The sequence below is a fragment of the Gracilinanus agilis genome, chromosome 2 (genome assembly GCF_016433145.1).
Source record: "Gracilinanus agilis isolate LMUSP501 chromosome 2, AgileGrace, whole genome shotgun sequence".
NCBI classification, from domain to species: domain Eukaryota; kingdom Metazoa; phylum Chordata; class Mammalia; order Didelphimorphia; family Didelphidae; genus Gracilinanus; species Gracilinanus agilis.
The window spans coordinates 612,342,742-612,359,986 of NC_058131.1; the positions used below are offsets into that span (position 1 = coordinate 612,342,742).

Below are 17,245 nucleotides of genomic sequence, written 5' to 3' on the forward strand. Positions count from 1 at the left end.
ACCCTCTCCCCAGGATCTAATCTTGGACTAGAAATCTCCACACCCAGTACTGAGACAGGTTCAGTCATGAACAGACACCTATCCAGAATAGAACCTCCTCATAACTTTTATAAGAACAACAAAAACCGAGCCCTTTTTCTAGTTTTTTACTTCAGATTTCAGCACTGTGGACAGCGACAGTTCTGGGACAAGTCAATTCTGATTCCATTCTTCTGCATTTAGAGCTCTGCCTTCATTCTTATCCTTTCAGTGACCCTTTATATCTGTGAACTTTCTATTTAACTTCTCAAAGTGTTCCTCCATTGACTAAGAGCCCTGCTAGCTCCACAACAAGAGTCAGGGGGAATTGTTTCCGTTTTCAAAAGAAACAGATCCGAAAAATGGAAGCAACTAGCTCGGTATCACTCTTGAATATGTTGAGTCCAAAATATTTAACCCATCTTTATTTACTCTTGTATGTTTTTCCATTTTTATAGGGTGGAGAGGGTAACCTTCTAATGGGATGGTTAATTAATTGAGAAAATAAATTATTAGTGAGGTGGTAATTAAGGCCATCTTCCCCAGTTTTTCCAAGTCCCAGGTCGTAAAGAGTAGGTGAACAGGGCCTGAGATAAAACAGTGGGTTCCTGGAACTATTCTGTATACTATTCTGCCTCTTGGAAGACCTGGTCCTATAGGAACTGCAGGGGGAAACTCCAATAGAGACTAGAAAAAATTTGACTGGGTCCCAGGAACAGAGGATCAGTACAGCTAGGTCTTCCCATCCCTAGCCCTCTCCATTCCAGGAACCTTTCAAGATACCTCATCTTTGTTTTCACTCACGAAGCTCATGGTCATAGCCATTTTCTCACCTTAACCAGTATTGACCTAAGCTCGTTAAGATTCCCTCATCCTAGCTTCTGAGACAGATGCATGAACACACAGATAAAGACATAATGTAAACATATAAGAATATGATACATGGATATATCTGCCATACAACATGCATGCATATTTATATACATAGCTGAATGTGCCTTTACACTATAGGGATGTAAACACTTAAATGTATACCCTTCTCCCACACAAATATGCAAGCAGGCATTCCATCCATTCTGGATCTGCTCTTCAAGATGGATGGCAAAGAGAGGGATGAGGTGAGCTTTATGACCTCAGAGGTCCTTTGCCACTCTGAAGTGTATAAATCTATGATTCTATAATACACATAGCTGGGCCCATGTACTCACATATGTGTATGCATATATGTACACATGTGCATACATATATACAAATCTATGTATACACACATGAGTGTACAAATCTTCCACAAACATGCACACTTCTTCCCACTTTGGGGGAAACAGGAAGCACAGCTAGCAAGGAAAAACAGTGATTAGGGGAGGAAGATGAGAGAGAAGAGGGAACAGCCACACAAGACACTGTAGCCCTCCCCAACATGGATCCTCTATACCCCAGACCCCAGGACTCTGAGAAAGGGAGAAAAGCTCCTCATAAAAGGGTTTGGAGAAGAAGGTTCTTTGGAGTCCAGATTTTTGGTCCCACAATTTCTAAGTACTTTCACAGATCTGGGAGTTTGGACAGAAGGATTATATGTGTGATCATATGGGCAAGAGACTAGAGCAGGAAGATTAAGGATGACTGGGCAAGTGGGTGCCCAGGTCCTTCCCCTAGTCCCAAATGAAATATTTTTGGCCATGGGAGTGGAGTGGGGCAGAGAAAGGCAGCACTGGCAGGACCAGCAGGCAGGCACACACACACACACACACACACACACTCATTCATATTGTCACGTAGTCACAGGATAACATCTCTTAACGGACTGGGGGCCACAGGCTAACAAACGTTAGAAAAGCTCAGCAGAGCTCAGACCCCCGCAGAGCCAGTCCAACCACACTGTGTGTCACACACAGAGGTGAACAGCGGCAAAGTTTTACCTGGAGGTAGCCACCGAGGGTCCTCGGGGATACAACGAACTCAGGTCCCGTACAATCACATACATCAATCACCCTCCCAGGCCCCCTCACACATACAATGACACACTCTGTCACATGGACCTTGCTGTCAGTCGCCAGCTGAGGGCACATGGTAACTGACTCTGGGGAAGCTCCGTCTTCAGTGCCACCCAAGGGGCTAGCTGGCACACGAGCGCACGCACACACAATCACACCAGACACCCAACCCTTTCACACGTGTGCCTGCTCCTGCTGTCTGTCTCTCTCCCACCCCCACTCCTGTGGGATCTACTTAAAAGGACCCAGGCCCCCAGCCCCGCTCCCCAGCTCCCCCCGGACTTGCGAAGGACAGAGGGAGACGCCAAGGGTCGAGGAGCGCCCTCGGGTCTGGGGTCTGGGGGTCAGAGCTCCGAGCAACCTGCGCCCGCTAGCCCCAGCGGGGCCCTGAGCTCACCGGTGAGCTGATCGTAGGAGCCGTCCAGGTCTCGGGAATCGGACAGACTCTCCTTCCGGGCCTGGCCCCGCATGGCCCCAGGCGCGGCCGTGGCCCCAGCTCCGCTGTCTGCCCCGGCCGCGGAAGGGGCGTCCGGGCCGGGGCAGCCCCGTAGCGCCCCCTGGCGGTGAGAGCGCGCTGGCCGGTCCCGGGTCCGAGGCCGGGGTCTCGGCTGCGGGACGCCCCCTACTGGTTCCTCTCTCCGGCTCCTGCGCACCCCTCTGCTGGGGAGCTGGAGCCCGAGGCTGTCCGCACTCCTGAAAGAGAGTCAGACTGCCGGGGAGAGCGGAGTCGGAGCCAAAGCTGGAGTCAGCCCGAGCCGCCCAGCTCCTCCCGCCCCTTCCCCGCGGCTGTCACCGCCGCCTCCTTCTCTTCCTCAGCGCTGCTGGGATTGGTTTCCCCCGTCCCCCCCACCTCTACAAGACTGCCCGGGGGGAGGGGGGGCAGGAGACCGGCGGGAGGTGGGAGGTCTCTAACGCCCCCGCCCCCTAGATCGTAGCCACTCGAGCCTGGGGGAAAAGATGTGTACCCCACGGGAGGCTCTCCCTTCTTATCCTGCCCCCTTTGGAGCCCACCCCCCTCCTCCAGGAAGCCTCAGGTACCTCCTTCTACTTCGGCGGAGGCGGCCCAGGCGGGGGTGGGGGAACAGTGGGGGCCGCCGAGGTCTCCTTTTTCTTCGGGAGAAAAAGGTTTCATATTTTTCAGTTCTCTTTTTGTCTCCGTGTCTCTGCCTGTCCCTCTATCTCACCCGCTCCCTGTGTCTCTGTCTCCCAGGGTGGCTATCCTTCTTAGGCACATCTTCCCACAGCCCTAGCCAATGCCACCCCCCACGGCAGGGGTGTGAAGATGTGGTGGCGGGGTGCGGGGTGCAGAGAAAAGGAAGGCCAAGCTTACCACTGATTAGGTGCAGGCCAGTGGCAGGGGGCATTTTTAGTTCCTTTTTCCCAAACCTGAGGCAATATCCGTATTCCCTGGCATTCACCCTCTACCCTAGTCACTGTGCTGGTGACTTCTCCCCAGCCTGCCTGCTGCCTTATGGGAGAGGAAATTTGGGACGGGGAGGAAAGTGAGGAGGAGCCTCAGGTAGTTTCTCAAAAGTTTCCTGCCTTGATTTCTTCTCAAAGTGACCTCCTGGTCTATGCCCCATACTCTGTCCATCTTCCATTTGCCCAGCTGCAGCAGCTGCATCTGGGGAGAGCACAGTGAGATGGAACTAGGTGAGCCAGTCAGTGGGGAGGGAAGAGAGGTCCTTTTTCCCTGCAGCTCAACCTGGAGGGGCATGACTAATATTCCGGAGATCTCACTCTAAGCTGCTTTTCCATTCTTGAGTTGGGGTCCAAGCTTTCCCGGACTCTGCTCTCTCTTGGGGCTTAATTCTTCAGATCTGTTTCTCCTGTCCTGATTTTCAGCCCCTTAAGTGGGACTGGTTACCTTCAGCACATTTCTGGGGTCTCCTGACTGGGCAGACTCACCTTGCCTGTTGAGCAAGCTCCACAGGGGGAAGAACTAAGAGAGACACTAGAGTTCTTCACTGTTAAGACCTAGGGTTCATTTAACCTTTTCGGTTGAATTCAATTTCTATCCACTTGATTCAATTAGCCCTGTAGGAGTTGTGCTAGGGATTCTGGGGTGGGGGGAGTGGGGAGGACCATAAAAGGGAGCTGCAAGTAGGAAAGAGGGGGTGGTGGCATGGAGTCCTTCTCTCTGCCACTATGAGAAGCCAGACTTGGCAGCACCACAGTTGGTGTGGTCACCTTAACCCTTTGGCTGCTAATAGGTCTGACTTTGAGAGAGAGAGAGAGAGAGAGAGAGAGAGAGAGAGAGAGAGAGAGAGAGAGAGAGAGAGAGAGAGAGAGAGATCTGGTTCTAAATATACAATTGAGAGTTATTGATAGATGATTAAATATAAGACTTTACCTACAAGGCAGTTAAGTCCAACTGCTCCTACCTCAGTAAGACAGCTCTGACCTCCAGATCCTTGTTTGGGATTGTCCCCAGGGCTGCAGATCTTTCCTAAATCCCATTCTAGTAGAGGAGAGGGGAAAGCTGTTCTTGAAGGAAAAGTAGGAGTTCTGAGCTAGTTTTAGAGCAGGGGTTGTAGTAACAAGGACATATCTGGAGGGAAGTACCCACTAGGGCATCTGTGGGAAAGGAAACCTCAGAAGTAAGGATTAGAGATTAAGAATCAAAGAGGTCAATGAGCCAAAAATCAGTTTTTAATATTTGTATGCAGCCTCTCTATTGGCTTCAGCCCATTCTTGAAGCATCTGATCATCACTATTGGAAACAATGAAGCTTTCCTCCCTTGAAGTTAAGCCAGTGACCAGAACCCTGAAAGCCTCAACTCCTCCACAGGTACTGGAGTAATCATTGGTAGATTAGGCCCCTATTCCCATTGATCCCATACTCATTTGAGCACCCAATGGGTTTTTTCCCCAAAGAGGGCTGATATTCCCCATACCCACCAAGAAGAGGTGCCAATAGGAATGAATCTAAGAAGAGAAACTAACCTCCAAAAGAACATTTCCCCCACTTCCAGTCTTCCAGGCCCTGAGATAGGGAGATTGGCTGTTCTAGGGCCTTGGGTGGCCAGGGGTAAGGGTGGGGGATGTAAATGTAAGTTGAGGAACAAAATAATCCTAGACTTCCAAACCATAACTCAGGGGTCAGAGTAGCAAGGGCAGGCTCTGTTAAGCATAGAATGTTAGTTCCTCATTTGCCATCTTCTTCCTCTGGATCTCTTCCTACTATGCTGGAGGAAGAAAAGAAATGCAAGCATGTCTTCTATTTTTCCTTCCTAGATCACACCAGAGGGTAATCATACAACAGAGGATCTAGCTAGCCATTCAGCCATGTTTGCTCCAAAGCAGGATGAAAGACCTTGATGGGGAGCACAAAAGTCAGTTCCTCACTCATTCTGTCCTAATATATTTAGAAAGTGAGGGCATTCAGCTTAGTAACTACCAAAGGAAATGGCAGTATAGGACAAAAACTACCTAGGATTACTTTACCAAGGGGCTGGAGAAGGGAAAGGGGCAGGGAGGAGGGATAGGAACAGGTTTGGTGATGTTCTAAGAATTCTTTAAATTTCTCTAAGGACTGGAAGATTTCCATCTTCTCCCCTTTGCCCACTGCCTTCACTCTTCTAACCCTCAAATATTTCTGGCCTAGAGCTGAGGTAGAAAGGAGTCTGGGTAGTTCATTCTAAGGTTTATTACAATTCCTCCAATCTGGTTTTAAAGAGGTATTGTCCAGAGTCCTTGGGCTTGAAAGACTCAGGTGCTATCCCTTGTATACACCCCTTCTCTGCCAGGGTCTCTTGTCTCTGTCTCTCTCTCCTGCTGTCAGATCACAGCAGGAACAGATCCCTCCCCGGAGGAATTTCTCAGCCAAGCTGGATGTAAACAACAGACGGGCAGTGGGGGAAGGAGCACGTGTCAAACACATGGGTGGCATAAGGCACTGTTTTAGGAGGGGGTCCTGGGTAAGTGAGTGCTAGAGCAGAGAGGAAGAGAGAAAAAGAACCTAAGGGATTCAGAAAACCTCTCAATGTTTATTTCACATCCACAACCTAAAGACACAGAGTTTAAAACAGATTAAAAAAACAAAACAAAACTAAATAGTGACCATAATGTGCTGCTGGGCAATAGCCTGGCTGGTGGGGGTGGGGTTCCAGCCCCCAAATCATGGCATAGCCTAGGAATTCAGAGGAAGGCTCTAGGTTCCACTTGCTCCAGCGACAATCCCCAGGATGAGGAAATGGTACTGCCAAACCCTTAGGTCGGGGGATTTCAGCCTCAGGACAGAAGGAAACAAGATCCTTCCCCTCCCCAATACAGAAAGAGGAAGCCAGTTCCTCAAGTATGTGCCTCTGTGCTATAATAGAGCCCACTGGTCTCCACTGGCCAATGTATCTGAGCACCAAATCTCAGATAGGCCACCCCTTCATATTTGAGACCCCAACCCAGGAAGCATCCCTCTTTCTGGAGTCCCCCCCCCCACCAAATTACATTATTGCCCTGCCTGCCCCCATGCCAAGCTCCCCTGGCATCTAGGTGGTCTGGAAAGAAGATAGGTGTTCCGATTCTCCCTCTAGCTTCAATTGCAGAAGAGGTGGTCTCTTTCTTTCAACCCTGAACACTCAGGGAAAGAGCTCAGCCTAGGGGTTTTCCAGGGGGAAAGGATAATTAAGGAGTGGCTTCCTCAACACAGTTTCAAGAGATGGTGGAGAATTCCTTCAGCAGAACCTCTTGGCTCAGGGTATGGAATGCAAGGTTCCTCCGAACATTGGTACTGATAGACCGGACCTGGGGAAGTAAAAGAATAAAGAGAACCATAATTACACAGGGAGGTGAGATTAGGGGTAGAAAGAAGGGGGCAATGGTGGGGTGGGACCTTGGTAGCAGTCCCAAGTTTTCACAACTTTTGGGAAAGTTTTCCTTCTAAATTAACTGGTGAAACTGCTCTCCAGAGGCAATGGACACAAAAACAAGATAGTGTGATGGAAAGAGCATTGGTTTTGAAATCAAAGGACCTAAATTAAAATCCTGGATGTATTACTACATGTATGACATGTGGCAAGTTACTTAGCTTCTGTGAGTCTGTTTACCCACCTATAAAATGAGGACATTTGACTAGATGATGATTTTTCTAGCTCTAATGCTATAAGACTGAAAATGGTAGAAGGAAAAGAAAAAGGAAGATTTCAATGTATAAGAACAGCACTGGGGCCCAGACTATTGGAGGGACCAAATATGGACAGAAAAGGCAGATTCTGGGTCTTCTCCACTTTTCTATCCAGCTGTGCTGGAAAGAACTGAGATCTAATAGGAAAAGTGAAATTGGATCTAGTTTCAGTAAATAAAGAATCTAATTCTGAGGTTTTCTCTTTCTAGTCATGGTTCTTAAGTTGTACCTTCCTTTTTGATTCAGCAAACAAGTCCTGGGATGAGTGAGTTTGGAGAGAGGGAACAGGGACTGAGGAAGGTTAGGGATTACCTTACTACTTTAGGGAACTTGAGGCTTCTATAGCTGGCCAAATCTCAACTGAAGGGTAAGATGAGCCACTGGGAGGTTAAGCCAAGGATGCTGGTGAGCTCATAAATATCTAGGCTATGGAACTCTCTAATCTGGGAACCAGGGGCTGCTGAGCAGGTCTTTGGGACCAAGAATGTGAGTATCTTCTGGCTAGAGAAGGTTATAACTTGGATCAAAGTAGAAACTGCTGAATCCCAAGAAGAAAAAACAAAACTACAGAAGAAGCTATGAGGGCCAGTATCCTCCCCATCATGGAAACTGAACAAGTGTGTATATGTTGGGACTAAAGGGGATAGATAGGAAGGAAATGGCCAGGGAACAGATATCCCTTTAATTCTATAGACAGGCAGACTTGTAGGAAGTGCAAAGCATTATCCAGCAGAGAGAAAGAGGGCAGAAATCTCCACTGGCATAAGGTATACCTTTCCCTAATCTGGGACAGAGTCCATGAGGGCTTCAGCCTCCAATGGGAGAAGGAATCACTGATAAGACTTTGGCAAACCTAGCTGCAATTCCTCAGTGGAAAAGGGTACCACATTCCAGTGAGTTTGCCTCTGATTCCTGCTTGGTTGAGGTAGCCCTTAATGAAGTTGTCAGACTGGGAGTCAGAAAAAGGCAAAAAAGCAAGCAGCTCAAGCTCATTAGCTCCAAACGAGAAAATCTAACTTCATTTCCCATCTGATGGTAGGGAAAATGGCTCTGGAAGAAGGAGTAGGACTTTTTCAAAGCAATCACCAAAGAGACCTGATACAGCTCTATTAGCTCTTCTCCCTTCACATCCCTCACCCCCAACACACATTTCCTCCTTTTCCAAGAGGCTCAGGGACCAAAGCACAAGGAGCTCAATCTCACAAGGGATCAATATTCCTGTTTCAGGCCAGATGCAAATCAATATCTTCACCAAGGACTCGGAAAATGCAGAGGAGAAAGCTAGAGTGAGGAAAAAGAGATGGAACTTGGAGCTGAGGAAAATTCTACTCCAGAGAAAGGGAGAGATATGGTACTATATTATGGTAGAGTGATAGAAAATAACACAGTTTACAAACTTCTAAATGATCTAGAAAATGCAACAAACCAAATCCTGGTGGGAGAAAATCCAGAAAAAAGTGAGGTTTTAGTCTAGCCCAGCTCAGCATGGGAAGAAATACAGGGAGGTCTTCAAACCATGGAGTGCCCAGGAAGAGACTGTGTCCAAGGACAAAAGGAGGTTTTAGACCCACACCAAGGAAACCCTAGACCCACACTGGGGTACTGCAATGGAGTCTAGTGTCAACTGGCAGCTTTGTTGCCCATTTGCTAGGCTGGGTCTCAGATCTTGAGCAGAAGAAGAGGACATATTTAGGGCAGTATTGTTTCTGATAGGGAAACCTTGGGCAGTGTCCTGAGAAAGGAAAAAGGTCAGAGGCCAGCAGTAGTAGCAGTGGTAGTTGTATGACTCGGTCCTCAGACCCAAAGCAGGGTTTCACTTACAAAATCTAATCAAGCATGCAGAGGAATAACTAGGGTGGGATTCCTAGACCAAAGAGGAAACTGGAATTCTGCCACTCTGACAGTGCTTTTGAGCTGGCTCCAGAGGTCAAACCAGGAGGACAGTGATCAACCCACTGTTATGAACCCTTAAAGCTTGTCCCTGGGATGTCAGAATGACATAATACCCAATACACCAAGGAAGTAGCAACAGGGTCTACCTAGAGCTTCCTTACAAAATATACAGAGCCCAGCCCCAACATCAAGTTCGAAGTAGGCTGGAAAAATTGGTGAAATAAAAAGAACCTTCACCATAATGATCTATGATGGTAGCAACTATGCTCAAGACACAAATTAAAATGAGAAAAACTCCAAAGCATCTATGAGCATTGCCATAGAGAAAAAAATGGCATGAGCACAAACACAAGAAGAATTCCTGGAAGAAATGAAGAAGTCAGAGAGTTAAAATGTTTTTATAAATGAGATGAGTGTTTGAGGGGGTAAAATCGAAAAGAAATAAGAGGGGGAAGCTAGGTGGATCACTGGATAGAGAGCCAGGCCTAGAGAAGAGAGGTCCTAGGTTCAAATATGGCCTTAGGCACTTCCTAAATGTGTGATCCTTAACCTCAATTACCTAGCTCTTATCACATCTCTCCTTTAGAATTGATACTTAGTATTGATTCTAAGACTGAGAAGGTAAGGGTTTAAAAAAAAAAAAAAAGAGGCTAATGCTACCATGAAGCAACTAGAAATACTTAAACAAAGTTCAAAGGCTAAAACAAACAAACAAACAAACAAACAAACAAACAAATAAATAAAAGGTAGCTCTCTAGATACCTTAGTAGCAAAAGATAATGTACTTAGAAGGTGGATAGATTAAGAAGGGAATTAGTCCCAAGCAAAACAAATTCTAAAGATGCACCAAAGTAGCTATAGGTGGTAAAGAATGGGAATGTGAAAGGTTGGACATAAAATGGGGATGGCTGAAAAATTTATTATATAAATGTGACAGAATACTATTGTGCTGAACTCTCATCAGTGTAATAATGACTAACCAAGATCCCAGAGACCTAATGATGAAACATGTACCCCACTTCCTGATAGAGGCATGTTTGGACATTTGATCATGTCCTAAAAACTATTTGTCTCACTCAGAGTGCAGAATGAGATAAATAGTTTTTAGGACATGATCAATTAGAAAAGTTGTTTTGATTGACTATAAAAGTGTGTAATGAGTTTGTTTTCTTGTGTTCTCAATGGTGTGTGTGTGGGGAAGAGTCAGAAGGTGGATCATGCTTGATTAAAACAAAATAAAGAAGAAAAGAAAAGGAAACTTGAGAATTCTGAACGACACAATGATCAACCACAATTCCTGAGGCCTCATGATCAAACATGCTGCCCACATCCTGATAAAGGCGATGGACTCAGAGTACAGATTGAGACCAATGAGATGGCCAATGAGAAACTTTGTTTTTGCTTAATTAATTAATTAATTAAGTAGGCTTGTAGCAGGGGTTGTGTTTTTCTTGCCTTCTCAGTGGTGAGGTAGAGAGTGAGGGAAAAGTGGAAGGGAGAAAAGAGTGATCTTTTCTTGAAAATAAAATAAAATTTAGTCTTGGAAAAAAAGAATGATTGATAAAGGGGTCATTGGAGACGTGCCAGTCTTAGTCATGCACAGGGTATAGAGAAGTCTAATATAATTATGGATAGAAGAGCTATAGTGAAAATGAATGTCTCCTGAGAATGGCTGTGAATACAGAGGAAGAAAGGAGATACACAATCTGGTTAGTCAGGGCAAAGCCTCCACTCTCTATCAAAGGCAGCTCTGACTGACAGGATGGAGTAGAATGATGAAAAAGGCCCACTGACCCTTAGGTGGCTAAGTGTGAGGACCTCAGAGAAAAAGAGCTATCTCAGAGTTCAACATGGGATATTTTTGAGAGGGGGGAAGGTAGTACTAAGTGAGAACTAATACTGTTGGCATCTCTAGGGCTGACATAGGAATGCAAAGCCCCTTCCCCCTTCCAGAGCCTCTCCCTCCTCTAACACTTGTGGAGAAACTTCTCTTTTTTAAACTTTCTGTTCTCAGGGTTTGACCCTAAAAGTTTAAGGTAAGGTTTGAGACTGGTCTTTCACTCTTGACTCTCAGGACCTAAGAATCCTGAGATGGTCAAAAGAACACTGGAGATGGAGTTAGAGGACCTGGATTCAAATCCTGCTTCTGTCTCTTATCACCTCTATGACTTTGGTCAAGTCTCTAGGCCTCAGTTCGCTCCTATATAAAAAGAAGGTATTATACAAGAAGGTCGTTGTCTATTCAACCTTAAATCTGTGATCCTATAGTCTTATGGGTTGCAAACAGTGACTTTCTCATTAACACAATAGCATGATCTGTTTTCTTGGGTTTACTGCTTTTATGATGGTAAATTTAGAGCCACAGTTATAACAAGGAATTCTTTTGCCTGGAGAAAATCTTGTTGAATGAGAGAAGGTGATGTGCTCAGCTCTTCCAGGGCACAGTCATCACAGATAAGAAGTGGCTTATTCCCTGGAGCCGAGGCTATGATCCTGTGGCATAACTGAGTAGTCCTTACTCAACCCTAACACTTTGTTGTATGATTTTGAGAAGGGATGCATGGGGTTCACTAGACTGCCAAATGGGCTTATAACATAAACATGGTGAAGGCTCCACCACACCCCTCTCAGATTCTTTCCTTCCACAAGGAATTGCAGCTAAATCACAGCAGATTACACTGAGATTCACTGGGTGTCAATTCAAGTGATTCTAGTTCTGAGAAATTCACCAGGGAGAAAAGAGGAGAGTCGAGTGGTCTTGGGGTCTCCATCCAATTGGCAAACCAGTTAGGCATCTAGCTGGTCCTGGCCCTTAGGAGCCACCATGGCTAGGAAATAAGACCCATAGCAGGAAGAGAGAGAGCGCTAGGAAGGAGTAGTAGACACCCTGGCAGTATCCCTAGGTCTCCTCATGGAGCTCCAAAGAGCTTTTGTGCTTTAGTTTCCTCATCTGTAAAATGAGGATAATATAAGCTCCTACCTTCCAGGGTTGTTGAGAGACTCAAATGAAGTAAAATTTGCTTAGCACAGTGTCTGGCATGTAGTAGTAAATGCTATATAAATGCTAGCTATTATTATCATCATCATCATTATCATTATAGCTTTAGGGGTGATTAAAGGTTACTTACCAACTCTTTGAAGAAGGCAGCTTCTTTGTGTTGCTCAGAGTACCGTTCATACTGATCTAGTCCATCCTGCAGCTTCAGGGTTAGTGTGTCATAGTTGGCTCGGACTACCTCCAAAACCTGGAGGGGGAATGAGTAACAACAGATGTCAGACCACAAGCAGCCTGGGCATTCATGTCCATGCCTCTTTCCTCCTTCATCCTGAGAAAATTTGATGAGGAATGGGACCCCTGAATCAGGCACCAAATGACATCAGATAGGTCCCAGTCCAGGCTCCTTCATGTGTCTAAGGCCAAGAGTGTTTATGGGGGCTAGAACCATTGGATCCTTGAGTCATGCATCAGTTGACATCAGTCTAGGCCCCATTCCAGGTGCCTATACATATCCAAGGTCAAGGGCACTTACGGGGACTGGAATCCCTAAGCACCAAGCCCCTGGTCCAAAGGCAGGGGCACTTATCAAGAAAGCTGGCTTTCTCCAATGAACACCCACTGAGAAATTCCATTAGTTCCTGCCTGTGTATATACTACCCAAGGGTATATGCCCATTTCCTTTAGCTTAGCCTAGGGAAGAGAGCAGAGGCACCTTAACCTTTTCTCTATAAAAATCCTATCCCTCACTACTTGAGGGAAGGCATCTCCACTTTTGAAAAGCAGCAGCAGCTCTACTACCACCACAACCTGAACCACCTTTCCCTGATAATTCCAATAAAAGTTTTGCCTGAAATAAACAGAGCTTAAGTGACAATTTTTTTGGAGCAAGATAGAACCTCAAATGCAACAAATTCAAATAGAAGAATGGCAGGGAAATACCACTCTTCCATGTCCCAGGGCTATCATGCTTCTGTCAGTAATGGATTAAGGAATCCAAAACCCTTTTCATGGCCACCAAGCAGAACAAATAATAGATAGGGGCAGGAGAGAATAGTAGGGTTGCACACAGGGCAATAAGGAGGTCAAGAGTAATTTCTGTGATTTCCCCAGTTAGCTTTCTTTCCTAGCAGTATTTTCTGATGACTCAGGGGATATATTCCTCCTTGAATTGGTGGTGGGTATTTGCCTATTTGAGGTAGAGGCTGGGGGGTGAAGGAAATATAACCACTATTCTAGAGAAGTAGTTGGGACCATGCTAATATAATATGTAAGATTTACAGCAGCCAGGAGCCCTGGTTCTAGAAGGAGGTAGAAAAGGCACTAGGAGGCATCAGCTTTGAAATGGAAAATTTTGGGTTGAAGCCTTGCTGGGGAGATGTTGTAGCTTCCCCATGAGCTCATCCTGAGGCAAAATGTGATGAGGTCAAGACAGGGTGCTAGGCCAGGTGCAAGAGCTCAAGGAAATTTTCCTAACATTATCAGATTAGGATTTAGATTCTTATATTTTGCAACCTGCTAATTCTGTGATCATTGAAGGCTTCTTGCTCTTATTTGATCTATTTCCTCAATGCTAATCAAACCCTTTAAAAAAGTTTTACATATTGCTGCCAATTTTGCAAAAGTCCTATCTCCTTAATTCCCTCACTAAACCCTTTTAGTTTTTTCTTGCTAGAATTTTAGTCTTAAAAATTTTTTTTTTTACATAACCTTTATTTCTGAATATTTACCTCTTCCTTCCCCTAACCCAGTGATGGGCAAACTACAAGGTGGGCTAGATGCAAGGGGGTGGGGGGGGGACCCTGAAACGTTCTATCCAGCCCTGAGACATTATTCCAAATCTGACAAATACAATGAGTAGGATACAATACAATGAAACTTTGAAAGAGTTGCCTTAGAAACAGGCTGACAGATGAGCGTTTCCTTTCCTTTGGCCCCCTCTTTAAAAAGTTTGCCCATCTCTGCCCTAACCCACCAAAACTTTTCCTGTAACAGATATTTTGTAACAAAGATTTAAAAAAGAAAAAAAAAGTAGTCCAGCAAAACTAACATGTCATCCCAGTGTATATACAATGATCGAAATCCAAAGTCCTCTGACTATACAAAGAAGGAAGAGCAAATATTGGACCTTGCAACCCAACCCACCTCAAAACAAATCACACCTGCCACTGCTACTTTCCAGCAAGGCTGTAGCAATCAACTCCTCAATAGTTCCATTAGCCATCACTCCACAGGGACTTCCCACACCAAAATACTCCTATAAGCAGGGGTTGGCAACATATGGCTCTCAAGCCATATCTGGCTCCACCTCCCTACCAGCCAGTCTGGGCAGAGCCCCAAGATGTGCCCCAGGGGGCCCTTCAGCCCCGCCCCATATTCCAGCGCCTTCCACCTCCATCCTCCTCCTTCCACAGGCATTTATGGCTCTCACAGCCAAAAAGGTTGCCGACTGTTGCTTTAGGGCTACCACAGTCCTATAAATGTGCACCCTCACTGGTATACAAGTTACTTGATGGCTGGGACTACATTGATTTTTGCATTTGTATACCCAATGCTTAATTAATAATCATAATAAAAATAATAAGAGATAGTATTTTAATAGCTCATTAGGGGAAGCTAGGTGGCACATTAGATAGAGTGCTGGACTTGGAGTTCAAATCTGACCTCAAATATTTACTGGAGGTGTGATTGTGGGCAAGTCACATAACCTTGTTTGCCTGTTTTCTCATCTATAAAATGAAGTGGAGAAGAAAATGGCAAATGACTCCAGTATCTTTGCCAAGTTACTGGGTTCACAGAGAGATGGAAATATTTGAAAACGCCTGAATTATATATAACTCATTAAGGTTAACAAAGAGCTTTACATATGTTATCTCATATCCTCACAACAGAAATAGGGGCTATTGATTATCTCCATTTTGCAGATGAGGAAAACTGGGACAGAGAGGTTAAGTGATTTGCCTAAAGTCAGACACCTGAGTGTGTCTATGGCAGGAACAGAATTCAGGTCTTCTTGACTTCTGAGTCAACTACTGACTTGTTCTACCTCACTCTGCATCAGATCATATGTCCAAATTCTTCCCCAGATTAGTTGATTTGGTTTACAACTCCACCAATAGTGCATCATTTTTTCCTTATGCTTTCTAGTGTTTTTAAGAAGAGTGTTATAAATGTGTCAAAAAGCTTTTTCTGTACCTATTAAAATAATCTTATGCTTTTTGTTGTTTTTGTTATTGATTTGGTCAATTATACTGACAGTTTTCCTAATACTGAACTACACCGAATTTCTAGCATAAAGCCCAACTGGTTATAGTGCCTGATCTGGAATTTGGAAAGGACTCCATTGCCTATTTCCCCCAATAGTTTACAGAGTATTGGAATTATCTAACTGTTCTTTAAATGTTTGGCAGAATTCACTTGTGAATCCCATCTAGTCGTAGGGATTTGTTCTTAGTGAGCTCACTGATGGCTTGTTCAATTTCTTTTTCTAATGTAGGGTTATTTAAGTATTCGATTTCCTCTTCTTTTAATCTGGGCAATTTCTATTTTTGTAAATATTCATTCATTTCATTTGGATTGTCAGATTTATTGACATAATTAGGCAAAATAATTTCTAATAAATTGCTTTAATTTCATCTTCATTGGTGCTATATTCACTCTTTTTATTTTTGATACTGGTAATATGGTTTTTTTATTTAAAAAAAATAAAATTAACCAATGATTTATTTAGCTTTTTTTTTTCATAAAACCTGCTCATAGTTTTATTAGTTCAATGGTTTTTTTACTTTCAAATTTTGTCAATTGCTCTTTTGTTAGTTTTTCAATTTTTGTGTTTAATTGGGAAATTTTAATTTGTTGTTCTTCTAGTTTTTTAATTGCATGACCAATTGGTTGATTTCTGCTTTGGCTACATCCTACAAATTTTGATATTTTGTCTCATCATTCTCTTTAATGAAATTAGTGCTACTATGATTTGATCTTTGACACACTTATTCACACTTATTAGATTATTTAGTTTCCAATTAATTTTTAAGCTGTTTCCATGGTCCTTTAATAAATGTAATTTTTACCACATTAGGGTCTGAAAAAGAATGCATTTAATAGTTCTGCTTTTCTGCATTTGTTTGTGGGGTCTTTATGCTCTAATCTATGTCAACTTTTGTGAAGGTGACATATACAGCTGAGAAAAAGTTATACCTTTCTAATCTCACTCAATTTTCTCTAGAGGTCTATCATACCTAACTTTTCTAAAACTCTATTCATCTTCTTAAATTCTTTTAAATTTATTTTATAGTTATATTTATCTAGTTCTGAGAGAGTAAAGATGAAGTCCCCTCGAAGTATTGTTTTACTGTTTATTCCATCTTTGTTACTCATTTAATTTTTTCTTTAAGAATTTGGATGCTATACCATTTGGTGTATGTATATTTAAAATAGATATTACATCATTGCTTATGGTACCTTTTAGCAAAATATAGTTCCCTTGATTATTTCTTTAAATTAGGTCTATTTTTGCTTTTGCTTTGTCTAAGATTATAATTGCTACTCCTTCCTTTTTTACCTTAGCTGAAGCATAATAGATTCTGCTTCAGCACCTTATTTCAGCTCTGCATGTCTTTCTGTTTCAAGTGTGTTTCTTGCAAACAACATATTGCTATATTCTGGTTTCTGATCCATTTTACTATCTGTTTCCATTTGATGGATGAGTTCATCCCATTCAGATTCATAGCAATGATTATTATATATTTCCGTCCATCCTATTTTCCTGTTTATCCTTCTTTCTCTTTTTACCCTATCCCTTCTCAAAAGTCTGTTTTGCTTCTGACTACTTCCTCTCTTAATTGGTTCTCCTTTTTAATCACCCATCTCCTCTCATAGCCCCTTTCCCTCCTACTTCCCTGTTGGGTAAGACAGATTTTGAAACCAAACTGAGCATATATATTATTCCCTTTTTGAACCAATTCTGATGAAAGTGAGGTTCAAGTATTGTCTGATACTCTTCCTCACCCGTTTCCTCCTCCACTGTAAAGCTCTTCCTTGCATGCCTCTTTTTTTTTTTAACATTTATTTATATTTATTTTTTAGAAAAGTTAACATGGTTACATGATTTATGCTCTTACTTTCCCCTTCTCCCCCTGACCTCCCCCCCCCCATGGCCGATATGCATTTCCACTGGTTTTAACATGTGTCATCGATCAAGACCTATTTCCAAATTGTTGATATTTG

At 43.8% G+C, this 17,245-nt stretch overlaps 2 protein-coding genes across 6 annotated transcripts in view; both read right to left on the reverse strand.

The window, feature by feature from the left end:
* The window catches only part of KCNIP2 (potassium voltage-gated channel interacting protein 2), a 34,440-nt gene extending 31,961 nt beyond the window's left edge, over positions 1-2,479 (reverse strand). For all 5 annotated transcript variants that reach the window (XM_044665515.1, XM_044665516.1, XM_044665512.1 and 2 more), the window contains exon 1: positions 2,407-2,479. In XM_044665515.1, the coding sequence (XP_044521450.1) occupies positions 2,407-2,479 (73 nt within the window). The remainder of the gene's footprint in view (positions 1-2,406) is intronic.
* A 3,499-nt stretch (positions 2,480-5,978) lies between these two features.
* ARMH3 (armadillo like helical domain containing 3) overlaps positions 5,979-17,245 on the reverse strand; it is a 198,571-nt gene continuing 187,304 nt past the window's right edge. The window contains exons 24-25 of the mRNA XM_044665517.1: positions 12,153-12,269; positions 5,979-6,752 (exon numbers count right to left, since the gene is read on the reverse strand). Coding sequence (XP_044521452.1) covers positions 6,660-6,752; positions 12,153-12,269 — 210 coding nt within the window. The 3' untranslated portion in view covers positions 5,979-6,659. The remainder of the gene's footprint in view (positions 6,753-12,152; positions 12,270-17,245) is intronic.